This window comes from Pan paniscus, chromosome 7, assembly GCF_029289425.2.
Source record: "Pan paniscus chromosome 7, NHGRI_mPanPan1-v2.0_pri, whole genome shotgun sequence".
NCBI classification, from domain to species: domain Eukaryota; kingdom Metazoa; phylum Chordata; class Mammalia; order Primates; family Hominidae; genus Pan; species Pan paniscus.
Genome location: NC_073256.2, coordinates 85,929,643 through 85,952,704, shown reverse-complemented (window position 1 = coordinate 85,952,704; position 23,062 = coordinate 85,929,643). Strand labels below are relative to the sequence as shown.

Below are 23,062 nucleotides of genomic sequence, written 5' to 3'. Positions count from 1 at the left end.
TTTCTTTAATCCTCTACCTAACAATAAATGGCTAGTGTTTTAGTATTGAAAAATCATATCCTAATAATAGTCGTTTGTGTCTATCTTATTGTTATTTTTAAAAGGCAAATGTACAGTAAACTGCTCTAAACTAGTAAAGTTGAACTTATTTGAAAACAAATTCTAGATTTTTCTGGATTTATTTGAAGTGAGTCCTCTAAAACTTTGTAACTTAACTGTTGTTACTATATGAATTAATGTACAGTTTTTTGAGTCTGTACATTAATCTGTAGATACAGACTATAGTATGTGAGGCAAATTAAAATTTTACTGTATGAAAACCAAGAAGCACTACAGTATTACGTAAAGATGAAGTTAAAAGAGCCCTTATGATCTAGTAAAAAAGAGTAATGACACTTGGGAGGAAATAATACATAATTTTACTAGGTAAAAATTTTAAAAATATTGTGTCATGTCCTCTATCACTGTTAAATGCATTACTTGTTTGCCAATGGGAAGCAACGTTTGATTTTCTGTGCGCTGTCATCCCAGCATTTAGTAAATCCACATAGTTCTACTTCTGTTTTATTTGTCTGTGTGATGATTCTTTGTATGAATCAACATTATATCCTTGAGTAGTCTGTATATTTCCTGCATAGAATATTTATTCAACTGTTGCCAGAAGTTGGGATCTTGCCAAAATAATGTCTGCTTTGGGTAATTTTGACCAATTAACCCTATTTGAAAAGAGGTATTTCCCTTCCTCTAGCAATTGGATGTCTTCTGTATCATCTTACTGACTTCCCAAGTTTGGCCTACTTTCTTTTCTTTCTCAGGCATCTACATCCAAAAAGCACATTTTGTTTATTGAAGCATTAGATACTATGTTTTTTAGACTTATCAGAGCCTGGCCCAGAAATTTTGCTTTTATCCTTATAAAGGGATGGCTCTTGGAACACAGTATACTTTGAAGGAGAAACTGTTACCAGTTTAGAATGAGCAAATGTTTTCATTTGTGATAAAGCAATAGTGGATGCAGCTTTGGCTGTTGAGGTGGGATTCTGAGAAACAGTGGGCTCTAGAAGATTATCCTTCTGTAGTTTAGTTAAATAGAAATGGAAGGGTATTTAAGTGAGGTTTTATGTATACTTTTAATATTGCTTGAGCATTTCTTGGTTTTAAAAGTTTGTAAAGGGTTAGACTACATATTACACAATTTCATATGTCTATCGTAAAGAGAGCTCAGAAGGAACCTCGGAAATCTCTAAGTCTTTCTGTTCTCATAACAAGGGCTAGATGATTTATCAGGCAGGTCCTCTTCAAGTAGACATTCATAAGAGAAGTGGTTTCAGTAGCTCTTTCTATGTCGTTTCTAACTTGGGGAATTTCAGAGAAGGCCTAACTTTAAGAACATTTATTGGAGCTAGCAGTCAGGATCAGATGTTCGATCACTTTATTATGTTTGGAGTTCAGCAGCAGTAGTATCCTTATTCTTTAACTGAATTTGTTCTGTATATAATGCATCTGGCAGTTTTACAAGCCTTGTTTGGAAGATAGGCTGTCTTGATAAAAGATAAAATGCATATTATCGTTTACATAAATTATGGATGATTAACAAGCTTTAATGGTGTGAGGTTGTATTGAGAGCAACAGCTTTGTTACCTTTAAATTATATTGGTGAATTCCATGAAAGTACATTTTTGAATTGTGTTGAGGTTTAACATTTTATTTTGCTTTCTGTCATTATGCTAAGGATTCAACTGGCTTTGTTCACCCCTCCCAGAATATTGTTACTTTTTAGAGATAAAACTTACTAATCGTAAGGCTATAACTCTTCCCTACCGTCTAGCTCATCCAAGCTGATATCAAGGGATGTAAGGGAGGATGTATGGTCACTGTGAAAACAGGGCTATTGTGTTGTTACAGATAACAAGAATGGATGATTTGAAACTTTTTTTTTCAGACTTGTCCTTTCACAACCCCCAACATCTGGTAGAAACTGGTTTGCTCTCAATGACTGTAATTACCATCAAATACAGCCTGAGAGTTTACTTGTGTCATTTTCAGTTTTTGTGATTTACGTTAAACAGTTTCAGCATTGAGAGTGAGATGCTTAAGAATTTTAATTTCATGTGAGTGTGCAGAAATTATAAGAAATTATTAATTTAGAGCTGGTCACCAAATGAAATTTTAGAACCTTCAGTGCTGCTCTTTAGTATTTTCCATCTCCTACCTTTACACTGGAAATGAATTTTTTAACTTCGATCTACAAAAGTGCATAAAAATTCCTCTGTCCATAGAGTTTATTTTAGATATTTCTCTATGAGTGACTATACAGTAGAATGTACATTTGTATAGAAAAAGTAATTTATATAACTTAGAAGAAAGTCGTTTTTATAACTTATCTATCTCTCTCTGGTTTTTATTTGTGTCACTTCTGCATTGCCCAGTATTTTGAGTAGGGGGAAAAAATGAACTCACCTGGCCCCACCTCCTGTTCCAGTGTGAAATACTGACACTTGCTGCCAGCCCAGCCTCCTCACATAAGCATTAGAAATATCAGACAGTCCACTAGGTTAGAGCACCTCATTCATGAGGTTCTGTTATTTATTCGGCTCTCCCACTAAAATGCAGGGCATAAATTTATGTGTCTGCTCTAAGACTGCAGCTGTCTGCCCCCCCTCCGCCCTCCTCCTGCCCTTCCTGTGTCAGTGTTACATTCGCTCCCCCCACTTTTGGTCTCAGGTCTGTCTCCTTTTTGTTTTTATGGGTGATTTGCAGTGATTCAGACAGGGCATCCTTGCATGTTGGCACTTCCTGGAGGTTACCAGGAGGCAGCCATCCTTCCTTGGCTTGGCCAGGCATCCCCGACTCCACCCCCACTTTCCCCTTGGTGGTGGAAAGGTGGGTTGGAGGTGTGTACTGGGGCACATAGCCCAGGAATGTTGCTCTGAGAAGAGGACATGTGCAGTAGACACAAAAATATAAGGAAGCAATTATGTTCATCAAGCCGAAAGTTGCAGATTTTGAGGAAATGTGTTTAAGATACCACTACATAATAAAAGGGAAAACCACTTGGCATTTAAATAACTTACTTCAAGAGGAAATTATGATATTTTCAGTCTACAAATAGAGTGGTTTTTAAGCCAACCTTGAGTAGGTACAAGCAAATTATAAACAGTCTGCTCAAATGATTTTACTATACTTAGACTAGAAAATGGCTCCTCTTCTCCCTCCCTCTGGTCCCTATGTCCCAGTGCTGTCCCTCATATGTTACAATTGTTCATGTATGTATTTTAGAATATTCACAGGTAAATGATGCAAATAATATATATATAATGTTAAATCATCCTCAAACTGGGTGTATATGACTTTAGGTAAAACAGTTCCTTACTTTAATTGTCTGTTGAAAGCTTTCTGATCTTTCTGATAATACTATACATTTTAGTATATGTGGCAATACTTTTGGGGGGGGAATAGCCATTTTAACAAAAAAACTTGTCACCTATACCTACTATGTAGGGCATTTTGCTATGCTGTATATTGAAGGCTATATTGTAATGATAGAAACTTTCTTAAGTTTGTATGACTTCTAGAAAGCTGCTTTCAGAGTGAAAATCTCCTAGGTCATTTGTTGAAAGGTTACTTAGACTGGATGTGTAATGTTTTTTCTTACATCTCATGATTGAAACCATGGGAATTGTGATTCAGAGAGAAGTACTGAAAGTGAATGTCTATAAGGTATCATCTGAGAAGGGTTCTGGAATTTAGGGTTTTGTTGTTGTTACAGAGATGGGATCTTGATACGTTGTTCAGGCTGGTCTCCAACTCCTGGTCTCAAGTGAGCCTCGCATAGCTAAAAGTGGTGAAGCTTGGACATGAATACTGGCCCTTAACTTCTCTGCTATCCTGCCTCTCATAGTCTGCCTCTCTCATAGTAAATAAATACAGATTATACTTATTATCAGGTCAAAATTGTGACCACAGTGTGGGACATTGGGACTTGGTTGCATTGCTCTAACCAGCAAGAAGCTTGGGTATCAGCTTTGAGAATTATTCCCTTCTGTGTCACCTCTTGAATCAAATGTGTACCAGTGGTGCAGCCTCCCTAAATGGATACAGTATTTCTTCATTCTGCTTACATATGACTCTTTAAAAAAAAAAAAAAAAAAAACTAACTCCACTGCGCTATTGTATCAGAAGTGGCGAGAAGAAATTATTGTAGTACAGCTGAGACTGGGCAGCCCAGATTACAGGGAAGAAGTGGCCTGGCGGTTTGACTGGTACGCGTTATGTTCCTTAGCCCTCCTTGCTCTTTGTCCTTACTCTTGATTGTCCTCTGTCATCTTCCTTAAGTTCTCTGTCTTCTAATGCACTTTACCTTCCCTTTGATTTTTTTTTTTTTCTATCCAGAAAAGAAAAGAAGCCACTACAAAAAGTAAAGGAGGGGCAAAGGTGATTTAGAAGTCTGGGGGCCAGAAGGAAGGGGAAGTAGTATAGAATAGGAGCTCTAGGAAAGACTTTAAATGCAGATTTCAACTTGTCCTGCTGCATTGTTTTTTCTTTTGGTAAGCAGTTATTGAACACCTTGAGTAGCAGTCTTTTATGGTTTCCTCACAGTCTTTGTAAGTCTCTTTGTTTAGCTCTTTCAGTACGTAAACCTCTGTCACTGACTTGTTCTTGCTTACCTAAATATTATTTTGATTATGTTAGTGATGACGAGCACACTGATTTTCTTATTTTTTTTTTATTTTCTTACTGAGAGGAATTCAGCAAGCAGGAGCTGATCATGGTCCTTCCCACTTGGGGGTCAGTAAAGTTCCCCTGACTTTTGGGGCATATCTTAAGACCTTTGGCGTTAGCAGCCAGAACCAGCTGAGGGAAGGAAAGTTTGGAGGCGGCAGGATGTGAGAGAGGAAGCGACCATGCTGTGTGCAGGGAGGCGAGCTGCCACAGAGAGAGGGCACCGATGGAGGAGCAGCCAGGCAGCTGCTGCAGGAGAGCCAGGCACAGGAGCTTCCCGAGGGGCCAGGAAGATCCCCCACTAGGGGGCATTGATTAAGAGGCCTTGTGCAGGAACTCGGGGCTATAGGGGTGTCAGATGTACCTAGTTAAATTTGAAAACCTTCAATTTCGTGTCCTGGCACTGGCTCTTCCCCGGGCTGTCTGTCGTGGGTGAGCTATTGCAGCATAGACTTCACATTGGCTAACCCAAAACAGAGACTGGGAGGAGCCCCTTACAACACCTGTAGTTTCCACATGGTGCAAGATCACTCTTGAAACTGGAGGCTGGCAGCCCATACCCAGAGCTGGTAGATTGTAGTTCATGGTGCTGTTGAAATACAACTCGTGTTTAAAGAATTTGGGCCCAATGAGGTAGGCTTGTTTGTTTCTTAAATGTTAACCTTTACATTTGTTTAATCTTAAAAGATTTTTTTAAAGAGACGGCTTTTATATTAGAAATTATACATGCACATAAAACAATGTGTTAATTACTGGTCTCAAATTTCTGATTGGAGTCAAAATTCTTTTATTGTTGGTAAAATGATCAGACACTTCATCATCAGCTCTCTTCATTTTTTTCTTCCTCTTCTCTGTTTTCTGTTTTAGTTGCTGATATGTGTTCAAGATGAGTGGGATGGGAGAAAATACCTCTGACCCCTCCAGGGCAGAGACAAGAAAGCGCAAGGAATGTCCTGACCAACTTGGACCCAGGTTAGATTCTTGCTGAGAAAAGGAATCAGTATTGTCTATTAAAGCCACATGAGTGCTTCTTTGTTATTTTAGCATTGATTTTACTGCTGATTCAAATATTGGGTTGGTTTTTCTCCTTAACAGTTAAATCTCTGAATATGTACTTGCTTACATTTTGAATATGCAAATCAGTTACAGATTGTATTCTTTACAAAAAGAGGAAAGCTGTAAACTTCTGATATCTTTTGACTCTTAGAATCAATTTATTTAATAATATTGAGTTTGATTACACAATATTATAACAAGAAGATCCTATAGTAAAAAGGATTTGCCGTTAATTTTATAATGGGTTTTATTTTTGTTGTTTTATTTTTAAAGACATAAAATGTTAAACCCATGTACTTCTGAGTTGAGAACAAAGATTGTGGCTCTTTAGTGAATAAAAGAAAGAATTTTAAAGCAAATTTCATCTCATATATTATGGGTGGAAGTATGAGTTGTTATAACGCCCATGTAGGGTAATTTGGCAGTATCAAAATTATAAATGCATATCCTGTTTGAACTAGCCATTCCACTTTTAGGAATTTTCCTATTATATACTTTAACACATGCAAAATGATGTGTATATGAGGTTACTCAAATTGCAAAAGATTCGGAAAAACCTAAATGTCTGTTAAACAGCTGTGGTACATCTAGAACCTGGAACACAGTTCAGCTAGGATAAAGATGAGGACGCTCTTTATGGGTTAATATGAAAAAAAAATATCTTAAGAATATTGTTACAGACAAAAAGCAAGGTTTAGAAAATGTTTATGGAATATTGCCATTTATATAAACAAGGAAGAAAAAAGAATCTGTATTGTTTTAGGATAATCAAGAAACAATAATTGTTGCTACCTGTTTCGGTGGATGAGAACTGGGCAAATAGTTACCAAAAGTAGAAGAGAGACTTTTCACTTTTTCAATGTTTTAAATCATATAAATAATTTTAAGAATTAAATAAAAACAACACCTTCTACCTAATGGACAGTAAAAGCATCAGACATGAAATAGTAGGGAAGAGGGCTAGGAAAAGTCATCAAGAGAGGCAGAGCAGGAGAAAGGGCAAAACACCAATATTTTATATTCCCTTTTCCCCTTCTAGTTGCCAAGCAAAACATCAAGCCCAATAAATCTCCACTCTCTACATCCCAGCCCCCAGCTCCTCTAGGTTCCCTACTACTTCCTGGTAAACCACAAACTTCTGTCTGTCAGACTGCCTTTAATAGTCAGGAGCCCTACCTGGGGAGGCAGTGGGAGAAAATGGGAACTGTTTCAGCTGTGGGCTGTAGTGGCAGGTCTCTGAGCCCTCCCTCTGGGGCGCTCAGGGGTCTTTTGAACACAACTCCCCTTTCTCACCTATTTGTCATTTATTTCTTACCTTGTGTGAGGGTGAGAGGGCATGGGTGGAGGGTGGTGGAGGGGGTCAGAATGGGAACTGGGCTATTCTAAGCATTCCAGCCACTCTTTACCTTTTGCTGTAAAAACAGAAGCTACGGGTAAAAATGAGACTTAGAAAAAAAACCAAATTCTGAATTACTGTGCCAGTAATTCGTGGGGTGATCCTGGACAAATTGTATAAACACTATAAAATAGAGACATTGTATTATAGTATGTATTTATGAAAATCAAACATATTTAGAGATGCATATATGAAAGTCTACTGTGAATCCAGAAATTTTAAAATTAGTATTATATACAAATAATTATATATAAAAATACAGAAAGCTGCTACATTAAGCAACTTGCTTTTCTTCCTTATTGTATTGTTTTGAATGTCATTTAATGGGCCCCCCTTTGCACTTGAGAAAATAATTGTATGCTGTTATTATGAAAAGGAACTTTTGAGTTTACTATTTTGTCACATTCTAATGAGAAGATTTTGCCTCTTTTGATATTTTTCCATTCCATTAACTTTTTAAACTTTAGTTGAAATTGGACTGTTTGTTTATATTTTGCATGTCATTCAGCTTGGACAGTTAACAAATTTCCTGGGTCAGTTTCGCTTTTGTTTCTAGCTGTATTGTGACTTTTTGCATTACCTAAAAAGGCTGTTTGGTTTGCTTACTAACATTCTGAAGAAGTCTATAAAATTATAAATATCTGGTTTTATTTTTTATGTTTTACCAAAAATTATTGAAATTTATTCCTGTTATTAACTGGGTTAACTTCTCTTCTTTTACTAATCTTAAATAAATTTTAAAATATAACCTCCTTTACCTTTTTGAAACATTCTTTTATTTGTCAATTAATTTGGTGCCCACTTGTTTCAAGTACTGCACTAAGCACAGTGGTGAGCACAGTCCAGGTCACTGTGAAGTGGACAGTCCAGTGGGAGACGCCAAACACATTGAACAGATAGTTTCATTACAAACTAGGCTTAGGTTGATTTTTTTAAAAAACATGGAACACTTTTGGAAAATTGTGTTTTTCCCCCAAAAGTATTTCTGTGTTTATATAGGTAGCTTTTGTTTGCTATCTTTGTATTAAACTTGTTTAACACGTTCATTTTTTTCACAATAGCTCTTTTTCAAATACATCATAAAAATGTGTTTCTTCTTTTAAGCCCCAAAAGGAACACTGAAAAACGTAATCGTGAACAGGAAAATAAATATATAGAAGAACTTGCAGAGTTGATTTTTGCAAATTTTAATGATATAGACAACTTTAACTTCAAACCTGACAAATGTGCAATCTTAAAAGAAACTGTGAAGCAAATTCGTCAGATCAAAGAACAAGGTAAGAGGACTGAATTAGTATTTTGAAGAGTTGAATTGGTTTCTGTTTTTCCCTGTGTGAGAAGTCCCTTCAGAGTCCCTTTAATCCATTTCTTATGCTTAAATTATTGATGAGGAAATGATGTCACAGTGTAAGATGAATGCAAGTATCACTTGCAGTGGTTTATAAATAGGCTTTGTATAAAATTCAGCCATACCCTAAAGACAGAGAAGACTGAGGTGAGTCAGGGTGATGGAACTTTTCATCTAGTAAACTCAGTTAGGTGCCCACAATTCTCCTCCCCACACTGTGGCATTTTCAAGGCATACACAGCAAGTGACCATCAAAAGTTGCAAGTAGCAGCCAGATTGAGATGTAAACCAGAAGTAAGGAAGTGAAGCACCTCCTATTTCAGCTAGTCAGCATATTTGATTAGTCTGAGCCTCAACTGGCCATGACACTAGATTAGAATTTCATATCCTGAATGACAAGAGATTTGAAAGGCTCTAACCTCCAGTAAGAAATCCATCTGTGAACTTGAAACATAGAACGTGACAGCTGTCTTCCTATGGTTTTCTTTTTTTCTGAGATAATTTTATGATTCTTTTCTTTGATATTTTTGCCTACAGAAAAATATCAAGAAAATAATGTTTTTAAGAACACATTTGACTTTGTGGTGCCAAAAATAAATCTTTATTCGGCATGTATGAACAACATTTTGGTGCCCAGGGCCAATATATGCTCTTGAAGTATCTGTGTACTGCTTTTCTTTAGGCCTGGGGAGATTATTATCTTCTGTAATCTGGTGTGGTTTTTTTTTTTTTTTTGGTGTTTTTTTTTGAGACAGTCTCACTCTATCGCCCAGGCTGGGGTGCAGTGGTGTGATCCTCAACTCACTGCAACCTCTGCCTCCTTGGTTCAAGCGATTCTCCTGCCTCAGCCTCCCGAGTAGCTGGGATTACAGGTGCCTGCCACCATGCCCTGCTAATTTTTTAGTATTTTTAGTAAAAACAGGGTTTCACCATGTTTGCCAGGCTGGTCTGGAACTCCTGACCTCAAGCAACCCTCCTGCCTCGGCCTCCCAAAGGGCTGGGATTACAGGCGTGAGCCACCATGCCCGACCTGTAATCTGTTTTTGAATGCATCCTCTTAGAGTTCAAATTTTTAAAATCTGCCTTTTATATAATATTCAAAAAAGGCATATTTCCTAAAAATAATATCTTTGTCTTTATAATACATGAGCCTGAAACTGTCTGCTCTTATCTGTCACAAATCCTAGCTACCTATTAGCATATCATCTTAGCGTTTTCCATTTCATACCTATACTGTTGAGCTAAATTCTGTATAAAATAGTTTTACAAGTATAGTTCTGTCTTCTAAGAACATAAAAATATACATATAGCATTCACAACACAGTTTCTAACACCAGCCCACTCTGCAAATCAGTCTTTATTTCCTGATTTCTCCATGACCTTTAACATCCAGTGGGTTTCTTCTCCCAGTGCCCATTTCAGTCCCCTTCATCACTCGTCTTTCTTTTCCCTTTGGGGTTCACTAGTTATCAAAAACTCAGTTTAAACCTCAATTTTGTATCTTCCATATTTTAGTGTCAGCAAAGGGATAAAATAATATTCCTAGAACTCTTAGGAGAAATAATTGGTTAAAGTTATTAACCAGTGCCTTGAAGTTGCTGTGTTTCTAGTTGCTGATGTCATTACAGTAAAGAAATCATTAAGCTTCTTGTTTTAGGTTTCTAAGGATTATGAATGATTCAGTTTTGAGAACACTGCATGTTTAGGTAGTACTTCTACATTTCAAAACAAATATAAATATATATATATATATATATATATATATATATGCCACAAAGAAGGTCTTGCACAAGTTTTTAAAGTTTGCAAAACCTTGGTAATTCCCCCTTCAAACCATAAAACATGTTCAGATGTGTCATGCTGGGACTGCGCCATACCTTAACCATAGTTTTAATCATAGGGCTGCATACCACAACCACCCAAGAAGCAGCAATATATACCCTGTCATGTCTTATTCTTCTAATAATGTTCCTGCTAATTTGAAAAGCAACGTGTTTTGTAAAGGGAAGCAAAACTTAAATACCAAATGAAAAAATGAAAAGCATAAATGTATTTTTAAGTTCTCAACTACTCTGATATTTTCCGAATAGTCTTTGTTTAATAATTTGTTTTTTAAAAAGAGCAGAATTGAATCAGACAGGAGCTAGGTATGAATCCTGGTCCATTTAGGAGCTTTTTGAACCTGGGCAAATTATCTTATCTCTGAGACTCAGTTGCCTCATATAGAGTTTAGTGCTAACAATACCTAGGTCACATAGCTGTTGAAGATATCATGAGCCATGTAAATTCAGTAAACACCTGTCATAGTAGATGTTCAGTAGTTTTCATTCCTACTTAAGCAGAAAGATGCTGTTTTTTCTTTTTTTTTCTTTTTTTTTTTTTGGAGTCTTGCTCTGTTGCCCAGGCTGAAGTTCAGTGGCGCGATCTCAGCTCACTGCAACCTCCACCTTCTGGGTTCAAGCGATTCTCCTGCCTCAGCCTCCCGAGTAGCTGGGATTACAGGCATGCGCCACCACGTCCAGCTAATTTTTGTATTTTTAATAGAGAAGGGGTTTCACCATGTTGGCCTGGCTGGTCTCGAACTCCTGACCTCATGATCTGCCTGCCTCGGCCTCCCAAAGTTCTGGGATTACAGGCATGAGCCACTGTGCCTGACCTATTTGTAGAAAGTAAAAAAAATTTTCTGGTGCCAGAAAATCTGTGCAACCCATGCGTACCACTCCATCAGCAGCTCTGTTTGGGCCAGTTTAATTTTTCTCAGCATCTGATAGCCAGTAAGAACAACACATAAGTCAGGCCAAAGCCTTTCTCTCTAACTCTGTCTTCCCCCAACCCCAACTGATCCCCTGACCAATCAGCATAAATAAAATCCAACTACCATCTTTACACCATTATCCAGACTTAATTTGTATTTCAGTCATAGTTGTCAGCGTGAATAAAATGCATTTGGGAGCTCAGGAGAACATGCCCATTATGTAATAAACCTGCCTATTTATCCTAGAGAAGTTAAACTGGGTTGCATGAGGGGCCATACTAAAGAATACACAATGAGGAAAGCTGGGCTCATCTTTATGGAACCCTGCTCCAGTGTCAGAAGCTATGACGTGTCAGCCAGGCATGGAGGGCTCTTTCCCTCAAGTCTGTGCTCTGTCAGTTACTTCTCAACTTTTATATGCTTTATAAATAAAGGGAGAGAAGAAAAGGATTTTTAAATGGCCTAAAGGATGGAAATTTGGAGGGGAAATTACCAGCTAAATTAATAAGCATTCTGTTGTACGTAGTGCTTTATGAGACCCGTGTTTCATAAACGCTAGCCCTCCAAGAGCATTAACTGTGGAATGGACTTTGTAGAAACAGAGCAAGTACACACAAGAGTTTGATGCTAATAGTGTGACCACCATCAAATAGAGAATTCCGTACATGTTGGTGGGGTTTTTTTGGGCCGACATTCATAATCCTTAGTTATTAGCTAAGTTAGTTACTTAGTAATTAAGTTAGATCTTCTGTTGGCTAAATAATCTTGGAGAATTTTTAATACTAGCTAAGACTAAATAGTTCTTACTGTGTGTCAGGCAGTTTTTAAAGTGCTCAGATTTGATAACCTATTTCGTACTCAAAACAAACCATGGAATAGGTGTATTGTTTTCCCCCTTGGCAGGAGGGGAACCTGTGACACAGAGTGGTTAAGTAGCCTGGCAAAGTCACACAGCCATTAAGCGAAAGAATAGGGCAGTCTGGGTCTGGAATCTGCACTGTCATCACAGCTTTCTGATACTGAAGTAGGATATTTCTTTATATTTGGTATGATAGTCATAAATGTTTAGAACTTCTCTCTTCTATAAATTAGAAACAGGAGTCATGGAAACAGATAGCAAATAACCATTTTCCCTAACTGGGAGGCTAATATTGCTTCTATTCCACAGAAAAATAGTAAGCACAGGCATACCTCAGAGATACTGCAGGTTCAGTTCCAGATCCGCACCATAAAGCAAATATAAAATAAAGCAAGTGACATGAATTTTTTGTTTTTCCAGGGTGTATAAAAGTTATACTTCACTGTACTGTAGTCTATTAAGTGTACAATGGTATTACTTCTTTAAAAAATTAATACATTTTAACTTAAAAATACCTTAATGCTAGAAAGTGCTATAACAAGCATATGAGCCTCGTCAACAAGTTCTAATCTCTTTGCTGGTGGGAGGGTCTTGCCTCAATGTTGATGGCTGCTGACTGATCAGGGTGGGAGTTGCTAAAGGCTGGGGTGGCTATAACGATTTCTTAAAGTAAGATAACAATGAAGTTTGCCATACTGATGGACTCTTACTTTCATGAAAGATTTCTCTGTACCATGCAATGCTGTTTGATGGCATTATACCCACAGTAGAACTTTCAAAATTGGAATCAGTCCTCTCAAACCCTGTTCCTGCCTTATCAACTAAGTTTATGGAATATTCTAAATCCTTTGTTGTCATTTCAACAGTGTTCACAGCATCTTTACCAGGAGTTGATTCCATCTCGAGAAACCATTTTCTTTGTTTATCCGCAAAAAGCAACTCCTCGTTTGTTCAAGTTTGATCATGAGATTGCAGCAATTCAGTCACATCTTGGGCTTCACTTCTAATTCCAGTTCTCTTGTTATTTCCACTGCATCTAGAGTTACTTCCTCCACTGAAGTCAGGAATCCCTCCAAGTCATCCATGAGGGTTAGAATCAGCTTCTTCCAAATTCCTGTTAATGTTGATATTTTGACCTCCTCCCATGAATCATGAATGTTCTTCATGGCATCTAGAATGGTGATTCCTTTCCAGAATATTTTTCTTTGTACTTTGCCCAGATCTATCAGAAGAATCACTGTCTGTGGCAGATACACCCTTACAAAGTGTATTTCTTAAGTACACCTTGAAACATGGCTATAGCATAGATACTGTGTTAGTTAGCAGGCATGAAAACAAACATTTTTGGCCTTGTACATCTTCATCACAGCTCTTGGGCGACTGGGTCCATTGCCAATGAGCAGTAATATTTTGAAAGGAATCTTTTTCTAAGCAGTACATCTCAACAATGGGCTTAAAATAGTAAACCATACTATAAACAAATGTGCTGACATTCAGTCTTTGTTATTTCAGGGCACAGGCAGAGTAGATTTAGCATTATTCTTATGAAGAGCCCTAGAATTTTCAGAATGGGAAGTGAACATTTACTTCAAGTCACCAGCTGCATCAGCCCCTTAACAGAAGAGTCAGTTTGTCCTTTCAAGCTTCGAAATGAGGCATTGACTTCTCTCCTCTAGCTATGAAAGTCCTAGATGGCTGCTTCTTCCAACAGAAGGTTTTTTTGTCTACATTGAAAATCTATTGCTTAGTGTAACCACCTTCGTTAATGATCTTAGCCAGACCTTCTGGATAACTTGCTACAGCTTCTCCATCAGCACATGCTGCTTCACCTTATATTTTTATATTATGGAGGATTTTTTTCTTTAAACTTTATGAACTCACCTTTGCTAGCTTTAAACTTTTCTTCTGCATCTTCTCATAGAATTGAAAATATCTTCTGCATCTTCTCATAGAATTTTCTTCTGCATCTTCTCATAGAATTTTCTTCTGCATCTTCTCATAGAATTGAGAGGGCCTTGCTCTCAATTAGGCTCTCATTTAAGGGAATCTTGTGGCTGGCTTGATCTTCTGTCCAGACAACTGAAACTTTGTCCATATCAGCAAAAAGGCTATTTCACTTTCTTATATTTATTTTATTTTATTTTTTTATTTTCAGAGATGGGATCTCACTAGGTGGCCCAGGCTGGTCTCGAACTCCTAAGCTCAAGAGATCCTCCCACTTGGCCTCCCAAAGTGCTGTGATTATAGGCATGAGTCACCACGTCCAGCTGTTTCACTTTTTTATTGTTGATGCATTCGCTGAAGTAGCACTATTCATTTTCAATTGCTTTTCTTTTCTTCTTCTTCTTTTTTTTTTTTTTTTTTTTTTTTTTTGAGGTGGAGTCAGGCTCTGTCACCCAGGCTGGAGTTCAGTGGCGCCATCTCAGTTCACTGCAACCTCTGCCTCCCAGGTTCAAGCAGTTCTTCTGCCTCAGCCTCCCGAGTAGCTGGGATTACAGTGCCCACCACCATGCCTGGCTAATTTTTGTATTTTTAGTAGGGACAGGGTTTCACCATGTTGGTCAGGCTGGTCTCAAACTCCTAACCTAAGGTGATCCACCCGCCTTGGCCTCCCAGAGTGCTGGGATTACAGGCATGAGCCACCACACCCCACCAATACTGCAGTTTTTAATGAAGACTAACTATTTTTCCACTGAACTACATATAATTCATTTTCGCACATTTTCATGTGGCTTAATGGCTTATATGGCTAATGAAATCCTTAAAATTAGTGAGCAGGGATGGAATTTCTATTCTCATTTCCTCCTAGGATCCCCTTATTTTATTTCTTAAGTACATGGAAGTTTTTTGTTTAACAGCTTTCAGATAAAGAGGATTTAAATAATTGAATGTGTTATAATGCTTTAGGATTTATGATGTGAGCTCTCACTTCAAGACCCAAGCCGGCTATCACACTCTGATAGAAAGTAGACATCCCTTGTTTTCTTGATCACCTTGTACTTGTATGAAAAGAAATTAATTCTGTCATTGATGTATGACACTAATCATACATCAATACTATATGTATTGCTTTCATTCAAGAGTAAATATTCATTCAATAAATTTTGTATTGAGTATATACTATATATAAAACGTATGGTTATTTGCCAGGGGAAATCCAGCAATCAGTAAGTACGTGATTCTTTTTCTTGGAGCTTTCACTCATTTGGGGGAAAATCAGCTTTCAGACAACTAGCTGTGGAACTGTAGGGGACAATGGAAAGGAATGTGATTATTAAAGAAGCCTGTTGATTATTAAAGAAGCTGGCACAGGCTTCGAGGAGGACAATAAACTTGAACTGGGTCTTGCTGTAAAAGTAAGATTTTAATAGGTAAAAAAGTCAGGGCTGGGCGTGAGGAGAGGCACTCCACACAGGAAATAGAGGAGCCTGAGTGCTCCGTGGCATGTGGTGTGTGCCGGGTCAGACTGTAGAATAAGATGTATGGGAGCACTTGGTTGGATTTGAGGCTGAAAAGGGCAAGTCAGCTAGATAGGAGAGTAGTAAGCCCAGTACAGTAAGCAATATTGGAATTTGGAGAGGGTAACATTAAATGAGAGACCTCTAACCATCTTCAGCAGAGCTGGCTTGAAGTCATCTACCATCCTTTCCAGATTCTAGAGATACTCTATATTTGGAATGGGAGATAATTTGGGTTTTTAAAAATTCTAAATCTAGAGGGGGAGAGGTGCATAACTAATGAAACAACAAGAAAAAATGAAGTTAAATGCTGGAAAACTATAAAATTTCTCATTCATCAATAAGAAATAAATTTTGTTTTATAAATAAGCTTTCATTTATTTTTATAATTTAAATAGACTTAGAAGGAGCAGGAGGAAATGAAGAGGGGGAAATGACAGAGGTGAAAGACAGTGAGAGAGACTCACAATGACAGAGAGCTGGACACAGAGAGAGGAATATGGAAAGTACACTCAGAAGTACCCACTTGCAGGTTCAAACACCAAGATAGAGAAATTCTTAAATATCTTAGTTTATAGTTCCTTATGACATTGTCACTAATGACTTAATGCAGAGTCATATTGTGACACTGCAGGCACATTTGTAGGTAAGAGCCCTTGGGCTGAGCCCACTAGCTGCCAGTCCTTACCTTCTGTCCTACTCCCACCCCAGCTTTAGTGAAGAGTGCCCACATGTTTCCTGGCTGCTCAGCCCTCTCTTGTACTTGTCAGAGGGTGGGGGAGGTGAATCAGTATGCTACCTGCTCCTGCCACTTTGATTGCTGGGGCATAGTATCTGCCATTGTGCCCAGGGGAGTAATACTTGGCCATTCCTATACAAGAATCTGCTAAAGGTACTCCTTAAGATCCTCCTTGAGGGAGCCAGGTTGATCATTTGCCCCGACTTCGTGACTACTAGCGGAGTCTATGACAAAGTCCAAAAGAAGAACCCTCACCATAGAAGACTAGTACCCCTGTGATTTGTCTCCAGTCCTGCCATTCTCCCTTGCTCCAACCGACAACCTCCTTTGCACTTGCATCTCTTCCCCATGACATACACTGGCTCAGGCTCTCACGTTGTGGTTTCCTCCTTCTGGGTCTTCTGTTTAGGAATGCCTCTTTTTTTTTTCCCTCTCAGCTGGTTGACATCTGCCCACCTTTAGTAGGCCATCCTGATGGAGTATCACAGCTATTCTGCGTTTGTAGTGTATAGTGACAGGGAATCTGGGTGGATGATAGTAGAAGGTCCAGTGGCAAGGGGGCTTCACCAAGACCTCAGGTCTGACCAGTTTGGCCTACTACTGTATTCTTGTGGCTCATTTCATCAGTACGTATACCCAAAGCCCATTACCCTAGACTACTTATTGTTGCTGACACATACTTCACATACTTGTGCTTTTTCACTTTTGTGTGATTATTTGTATTCTTTCCTCCCTATCCAAAATACTGCTTTTCCTGTTTCTGTCTATTCCCATTACATTCCTACTATTCATTCTTCAAGGCCTATCTCAAACACTGCTTTTTTTCACAAAACACTTTCTAATCTCCAAACAAATATGAATTCATCTCCTTTGACATCTCTGGTACTGTCTGATCTTACTCTGTTTAGTGTTTGTTTAGTGTTTTAGGTACTTCACTTTCTCTTCACCCATTGAATGACAGATTTCTTGATGGCAGAGGTTGTATTATCTACCTAACCCTTGGACCTGCAGCACTTCTTTTTTTGAGACAAGGTCTTACTCTGTCTTCCGGGCCAGAGTGCAATGGTACGATCTCCGCTCACTGCAACCTCTGCCTCCCGGGTTCAAGCGATTCTTGTGCCTCATCCTTCTGAGTAGCTGGGATTATAGGTGTGCACCACTACAGGCATGCACCACCATGCCTGGCTAATTTTTGTATTTTTAGTAGAGACAGGGTTTCGCCATGTTGCCCAGGCTGGTCTTGAACTCCTGAGCTCAGGTGATCTGCCCTCCTTGTCCTCCCTAAGTGCTGGGATTACAGGCGTGAGCCACCGCACCCAGCCACCTGCAGCGGTTTTGAGTATGATGTTTGTTCTTAGTTTATGTAAAATAAATATTTGTTGGATTTCTCTGATTCCTGGCCTTTATTCAGCCTTGTGTAATGGTTTTATATCAGGAGAAAATACTGCCCTAAATTTAAGAACATAACATTTGTATTATAGTAACTGAGTGAATACATTCCCGTCCTTGCACAAGGATTACAGATTACAACCTATCTCGTGACAAATATTATTTACAATATTTTTGTTTGCCTCCTGATAGTGCATTAACATCTTTATAAAACAATTGGTGGTGAACTGTTAACTCTCTTAGATTCTGATGAGCATAGCTGGAGCCCAGTTTGTTTTTGTAAGGATGAAGAATCCTCACAGCTTGTCGAGTAGAATATATTTTGAAATCCTATTCGCCGGTCATGGTGGCTTATGCCTGTAATCCCAGCACTTTGGGAGGCTGAGGCAGGCGGATCACTTGAGGTCAGGAGTTCGAGACTATCCTGGCCAACATGGTGAAACCCCGTCTCTACTAAAACTACAAAAATTAGCCTGGCATGGTGGCACACGCCTGTAATCCCAGCTACTCAGGAGGCTGAGGCAGAAGAATCGCTTGAACCCGGGAAGCAGAGGTTGCAGTGAGCCAAGATTGCACCACTGCACTCATGGGTGATAGAGCGAGACCTCATCTTAAAAAAAAAAAAAAAAAAAAAAATCCTATGAAAAGAAGTATTTTATAATTTTTTATTAGGAACTTTAATTACCATGGAATATTTTCTTTAATGTTTTAAATAGACATATTGTTTTAGACTAGAATATATAATGTAGAACGCACATTCACATTTTATGTTAGTGCTGCGCAGATATTAGATATATTGGTTTTGAAATAACTCATGTAAGAATTTGCCGAGTACATTTAAATTTCTGTGAGCTGATGTTTACATTTAATTCATTCTTTTAGTTTGAAGAATGATGCCAATTTTTGAGAAATGAATTAAATATTTGTGCTGTGGTAGGGAGAAGAGTTTAAACATAGAAATAAACAAAAGATATAAGAGCACAAATACCACTGTTTATTATTGTCATTCACTGGTTAGCTTAGGTTTAAAGTATGTTTTTCTGTTTCTTTCTTTCTTATTTCTTTTTTTTTTCAGTTGAGGTCTTGCAATGTTGCCCAGGTTTGATTCAAACTTCTGAGTTCAAGTGATCCTCCCACCTCAGCCTCTTAAGTAGCTGGGATTATAGTAAAGTATGTTTTTCATGGGTGTTTGTTTTGGGTTTGTTTTTTTAAAAACAAATCAATAAGAACGATCCTATTTTAAAAATCTGTTGTACTGGTAGAAGAAGGGAGAGGGAACTGTGACTAATTTTATGGACTTTAGACTTAAGTATTTTCAGACTGATATGGATTATACAGTAATAAATTACACATGCAACTATTTCCTTTTTCTTTTTTCTTTCTTTTTTTTTTTTTTTTTTTTGAGACAGAGTCTTGTTCTATCACCAGCCTGGAGTGCAGTGGTGCGATCTCGGCTCACTGCAACCTCCGCCTCCCAGGTTCAAGTGATTCTTCTGCGTCAGCCTCCTGATTAGCTGGGACTACAGGCACATGCCATCATGCCCAGCTAATTTTTATATTTTTAGTTGAGACAGGGTTTCACCGTGTTGGCCAGAATGGTCTCGATCTTTTGACCTCGTGATCCACCCGCCTCGGCCTCCCAAAGTGCTGGGATTACAGGCATGAGCCACCACTTGATCTCTTGACCTCGTGATCCGGCCACCTCAGCCTCCCAAAGTCCTGGGATTATAGGCATAAGCTACTGCGCCCAGCCCTTGCAACTATTTTCATTGGTCCTTCCAAGGAGACTTTTTTTTGGTTGGTGAATTTGTGGGTGGGGTAGTAAATAAGCACATAAAATAAATTGACTCTCTTACCAATTTTTAGGTGTAAATTACAATATTGTTAACTATATGCACATTGTTGTACAGTGGATCTCTAGAATTTCATTTTGCATGAGTAAAACTCTGTTCCCAGTAAACAGCAACTCTGTTTCCCTGCCCCTGACAATCACCATTCTAGTTTCTAGTTCTGCTAGTTTGACTACTTCGGATACCTTATATTAATAAAACAAGGCAGTATTTGTCTTTTTGTGATTGGGGTTCTTTCACATGGCTTAATGTCCTCAAGGTTCATCCATTTTGTGGCATGTGACTGGATTTCCTTCTTTTTTTAAGCCTGAATAAGATTCTACTGTGTTATATACCACATTTTCTTTATTCATTTATCCACTGATGTACATATAGATTGCTTCCATATCTTGGCTGTTATGAATAAAATACTGCAATTAACATGGGGATGCAAATATCTCTTTGAGATCCTGTTTTCAATTCTTTTGGGTATATACCCAGAAGTGAGATTACTGGCTTATACATGGTAATTCTGCATTTAAATTTTCAGGGAACCTCCATAGTGTCTTCTATAGTGGATGCATCATTTTACAATTCCACCACCAGTGTGCAAGACTTTCCATTTTCCCATACTCTCACCAACACTTACTCTCTGGGGGTGGTTTTGATAGTGGCTGTCCTTAATAGGTGTGAGGTGATATCTCATTGTGGTTTTCATTTGCATTTTCCTGCTGAATAGTGATGTTGAACATCTTTTCCAAGGAGATATTTTGAAAAGAATAATTATCTAATACTATATTGCATCACAGAATGCCTTCTATAGTCAAGTATCATAATATTTATCACTGAATAATCTAGGGCACTAAACATCATAGGCCAAGAAAATGGGAGCGGGGAGATTCTAAGGTACAGGAAGGAGGATTCTTTGAGGCAGATTAGAAGTCAATAGGAGAATGAGAGAAAACCACCATGGCATTGACATCTCCTTTCTGGACATTTTGCCTCATTTCAGTCGTTTCTCATGTCCCCCTAAAGAGTATTTCTTGCGCTGAAGCTTTTTGCTACATTAGACTTCCTATACAGGTTACAGGGAAAGAAGTGTAATGGCTGTCCTTCTATCTGTAGTTTGGGCATGGGCAGAATAGAGGCACTCACTTCCAGTTCTTTCCTCCTCTTATTACTGCTGCTCACTCTGAAATATTTTAGTTCATTTCTTCTCACAAAATGTTCACCTTTTGTTAATTACTGAGTCATTTATCCCTGGTAATCAGTGTAGGAGCTTGTGTTTTTATCCTCTTATCATCCCCATCCCTGAGATTTGTAAGGTAATAACTCCAGGGCAACAGTAATAGTGTTCTTTACCTCAGCTTTATAGGTAAAAAATGGAGCCTCTTACAGCTTAGGTGTTGTCATGAGTGCAAAGTCTGCTAAAAAGTTGACCTGCAGTTCTGGACTTGGAGATTATCATTGCTAGTCCAGCTTTTACTCCAGAGGTGTGTTTATCAGCATGTCAGATTCTGGTTCATATTTTGTTAAGAGATTTTCTGTGAATGTGACTGTAGAGGATACTTCACAAAATTACAAGAATTGCAGTTCTGCTTGTAATACTTATTGATTTAAAGACGAGTTAGTGGGTGCAGCGCACCAGCATGGCACATGTATACATATGTAACTAACCTGCACAATGTGCACATGTACCCTAAAACTTAAAGTATAATTAAAAAATAAAATAAAATAAAATAAATTAATACAATGTCAAAAAAAAAAAAAAGACTCTAAATACCAATTATCCTTTAACCTGAGAATTGGTTTTAATTTGACCTTTTTTGTTGTGGTAAATATTCATAATATAAAATTTACCATCTTTAAATGTGCAGTTCAGTGGTATTAAGTAAATTCACTTTACTTTTTTTTTTTTTTTTTTTGAGACAGAGTCTCACCCTGTTACCCAGGCTGGAGTGCAGTGGTGTAATCGTGGCTCACCGCAGCCCCTTGACTTCCTGGGCTCAAGTGATTCTCCCACCTCAGCCTCCCAAGTAGCTAGGACCACAGGTGCACAACACCACATTTGACTTTTTTGGTAGTGATGAGTTCTCGCTATGTTGCACAGGTTGGCCTTGAACTCCTGAGCTGAAGCAGTCCTCCCACCTCGACCTCCCAAAGTGCTGGGATGATTACAGGCATGCACCACCACACCTGGCCTTACATTCACATTTTTGTGTAACCATCACTACTGTTCATCTTCTATGAATTTGACTATTATAGTTACCTTGTGTAAGTAGATTCATGTAATATTTGCCCTTCTGTGACTGGCTCATTTCACTTAGTGTAATGTCCTTAAGCTTTATCCATGTTGTAGCAATTATTGTTCCTTCAATTGTGTCACCTGACTAGGGATAGGTAGTGGCGAGTCAGAATTACACAATGATTTTGTCAGTCAGGAAACCCTTAATGAATGCCTTCTTCATGGAGCTGGAGTTGAGCAGTAGGAGAGACAGGCCACAGATCAGTAAATTACAGTGCAAAATCCATCCCTAGAGTAAGGCAGTAATGCTGTATGCCTTAGGAAGTGATCTTGCTTGGGCTTCATGGAAGGTGGTTGGTCTCTTGCCTTTCAGCTAGAAATGAATAGAGAAACCAGGACCCATAATATTGAACTCCAATAATATTTGATGTTCATTCTAACAGAGGTACATACATGTACCTTATAAATAAATATACATATTTTATACAGTCACCCCTCTGAATCCATGGGGGATTGGTTCCAGGACCCCCATGGATACCAAAATCCTTGGATGCTTATGTCGCTGATATAAAGTGGTATATAGTATTTGTGTATAACCTATGCACATCCTCCTGTTTACTTTAAATCATCTGTAGATTACTTATTATATAATATGTAAAACAATATAAATGCTATATACATAGTTGTTATAGTGTATTGTTTAGGGAATAATGACAAGGGGGGAAAAAAAAAAGCTTGTTCATGTTTGGTACAGACCATCCATCTTTTCCTGAATATTTTCAATCTGTGGTTGGTTGAATCCACCAGTGCAGAACCCATGGATACAGAAGGCTGACTGTATACATTATATAGAGGTACGAAAAATCCTGATAGCGTGAGTATTAAAGATGTTTCTTTTAGCAAATTCTGGCCTAGTTGGCTCTCAATGGATGTAATTAGCCTACAGCTAACAGAGGAGTGAATAGGGAGACGGCAGGATGTGGCCTGGGACCAAGAAAGATCTGAGTTCTGCCTCCTTATGATGGTTTTCTTCTCACCATACTGTTTGCTCGTTCTTCTTCTCTTTATTGCCAAATTTCTTACAAAATGAAGGAAGTTACACTCCTGTTTACTGTTCAGCAGCTAAACTCTGGCCTGTGTGCCCCTCACTGCTCCCTGGACTGTCTGCAGCGACTCCCGTTGATCAGAGGTGGCAGCTCTTCTTCCCATCTGCCTGCCTAGCTTCTCTGGTAGCTGTCTCTGTTGACCATCCCTCTCTACTTTATT

At 38.4% G+C, this 23,062-nt stretch overlaps 1 protein-coding gene across 17 annotated transcripts in view; it reads left to right on the top strand.

Moving 5' to 3' along the window:
• NCOA2 (nuclear receptor coactivator 2) overlaps window positions 1-23,062 on the top strand; it is a 301,642-nt gene that overhangs the window by 188,434 nt on the left and 90,146 nt on the right. For all 17 annotated transcript variants that reach the window (XM_055116654.2, XM_063606817.1, XM_055116652.2 and 14 more), the window contains 2 exons: window positions 5,590-5,694; window positions 8,279-8,451. In XM_055116654.2, the coding sequence (XP_054972629.2) occupies window positions 5,609-5,694; window positions 8,279-8,451 (259 nt within the window). In that variant the 5' untranslated portion in view covers window positions 5,590-5,608. The remainder of the gene's footprint in view (window positions 1-5,589; window positions 5,695-8,278; window positions 8,452-23,062) is intronic.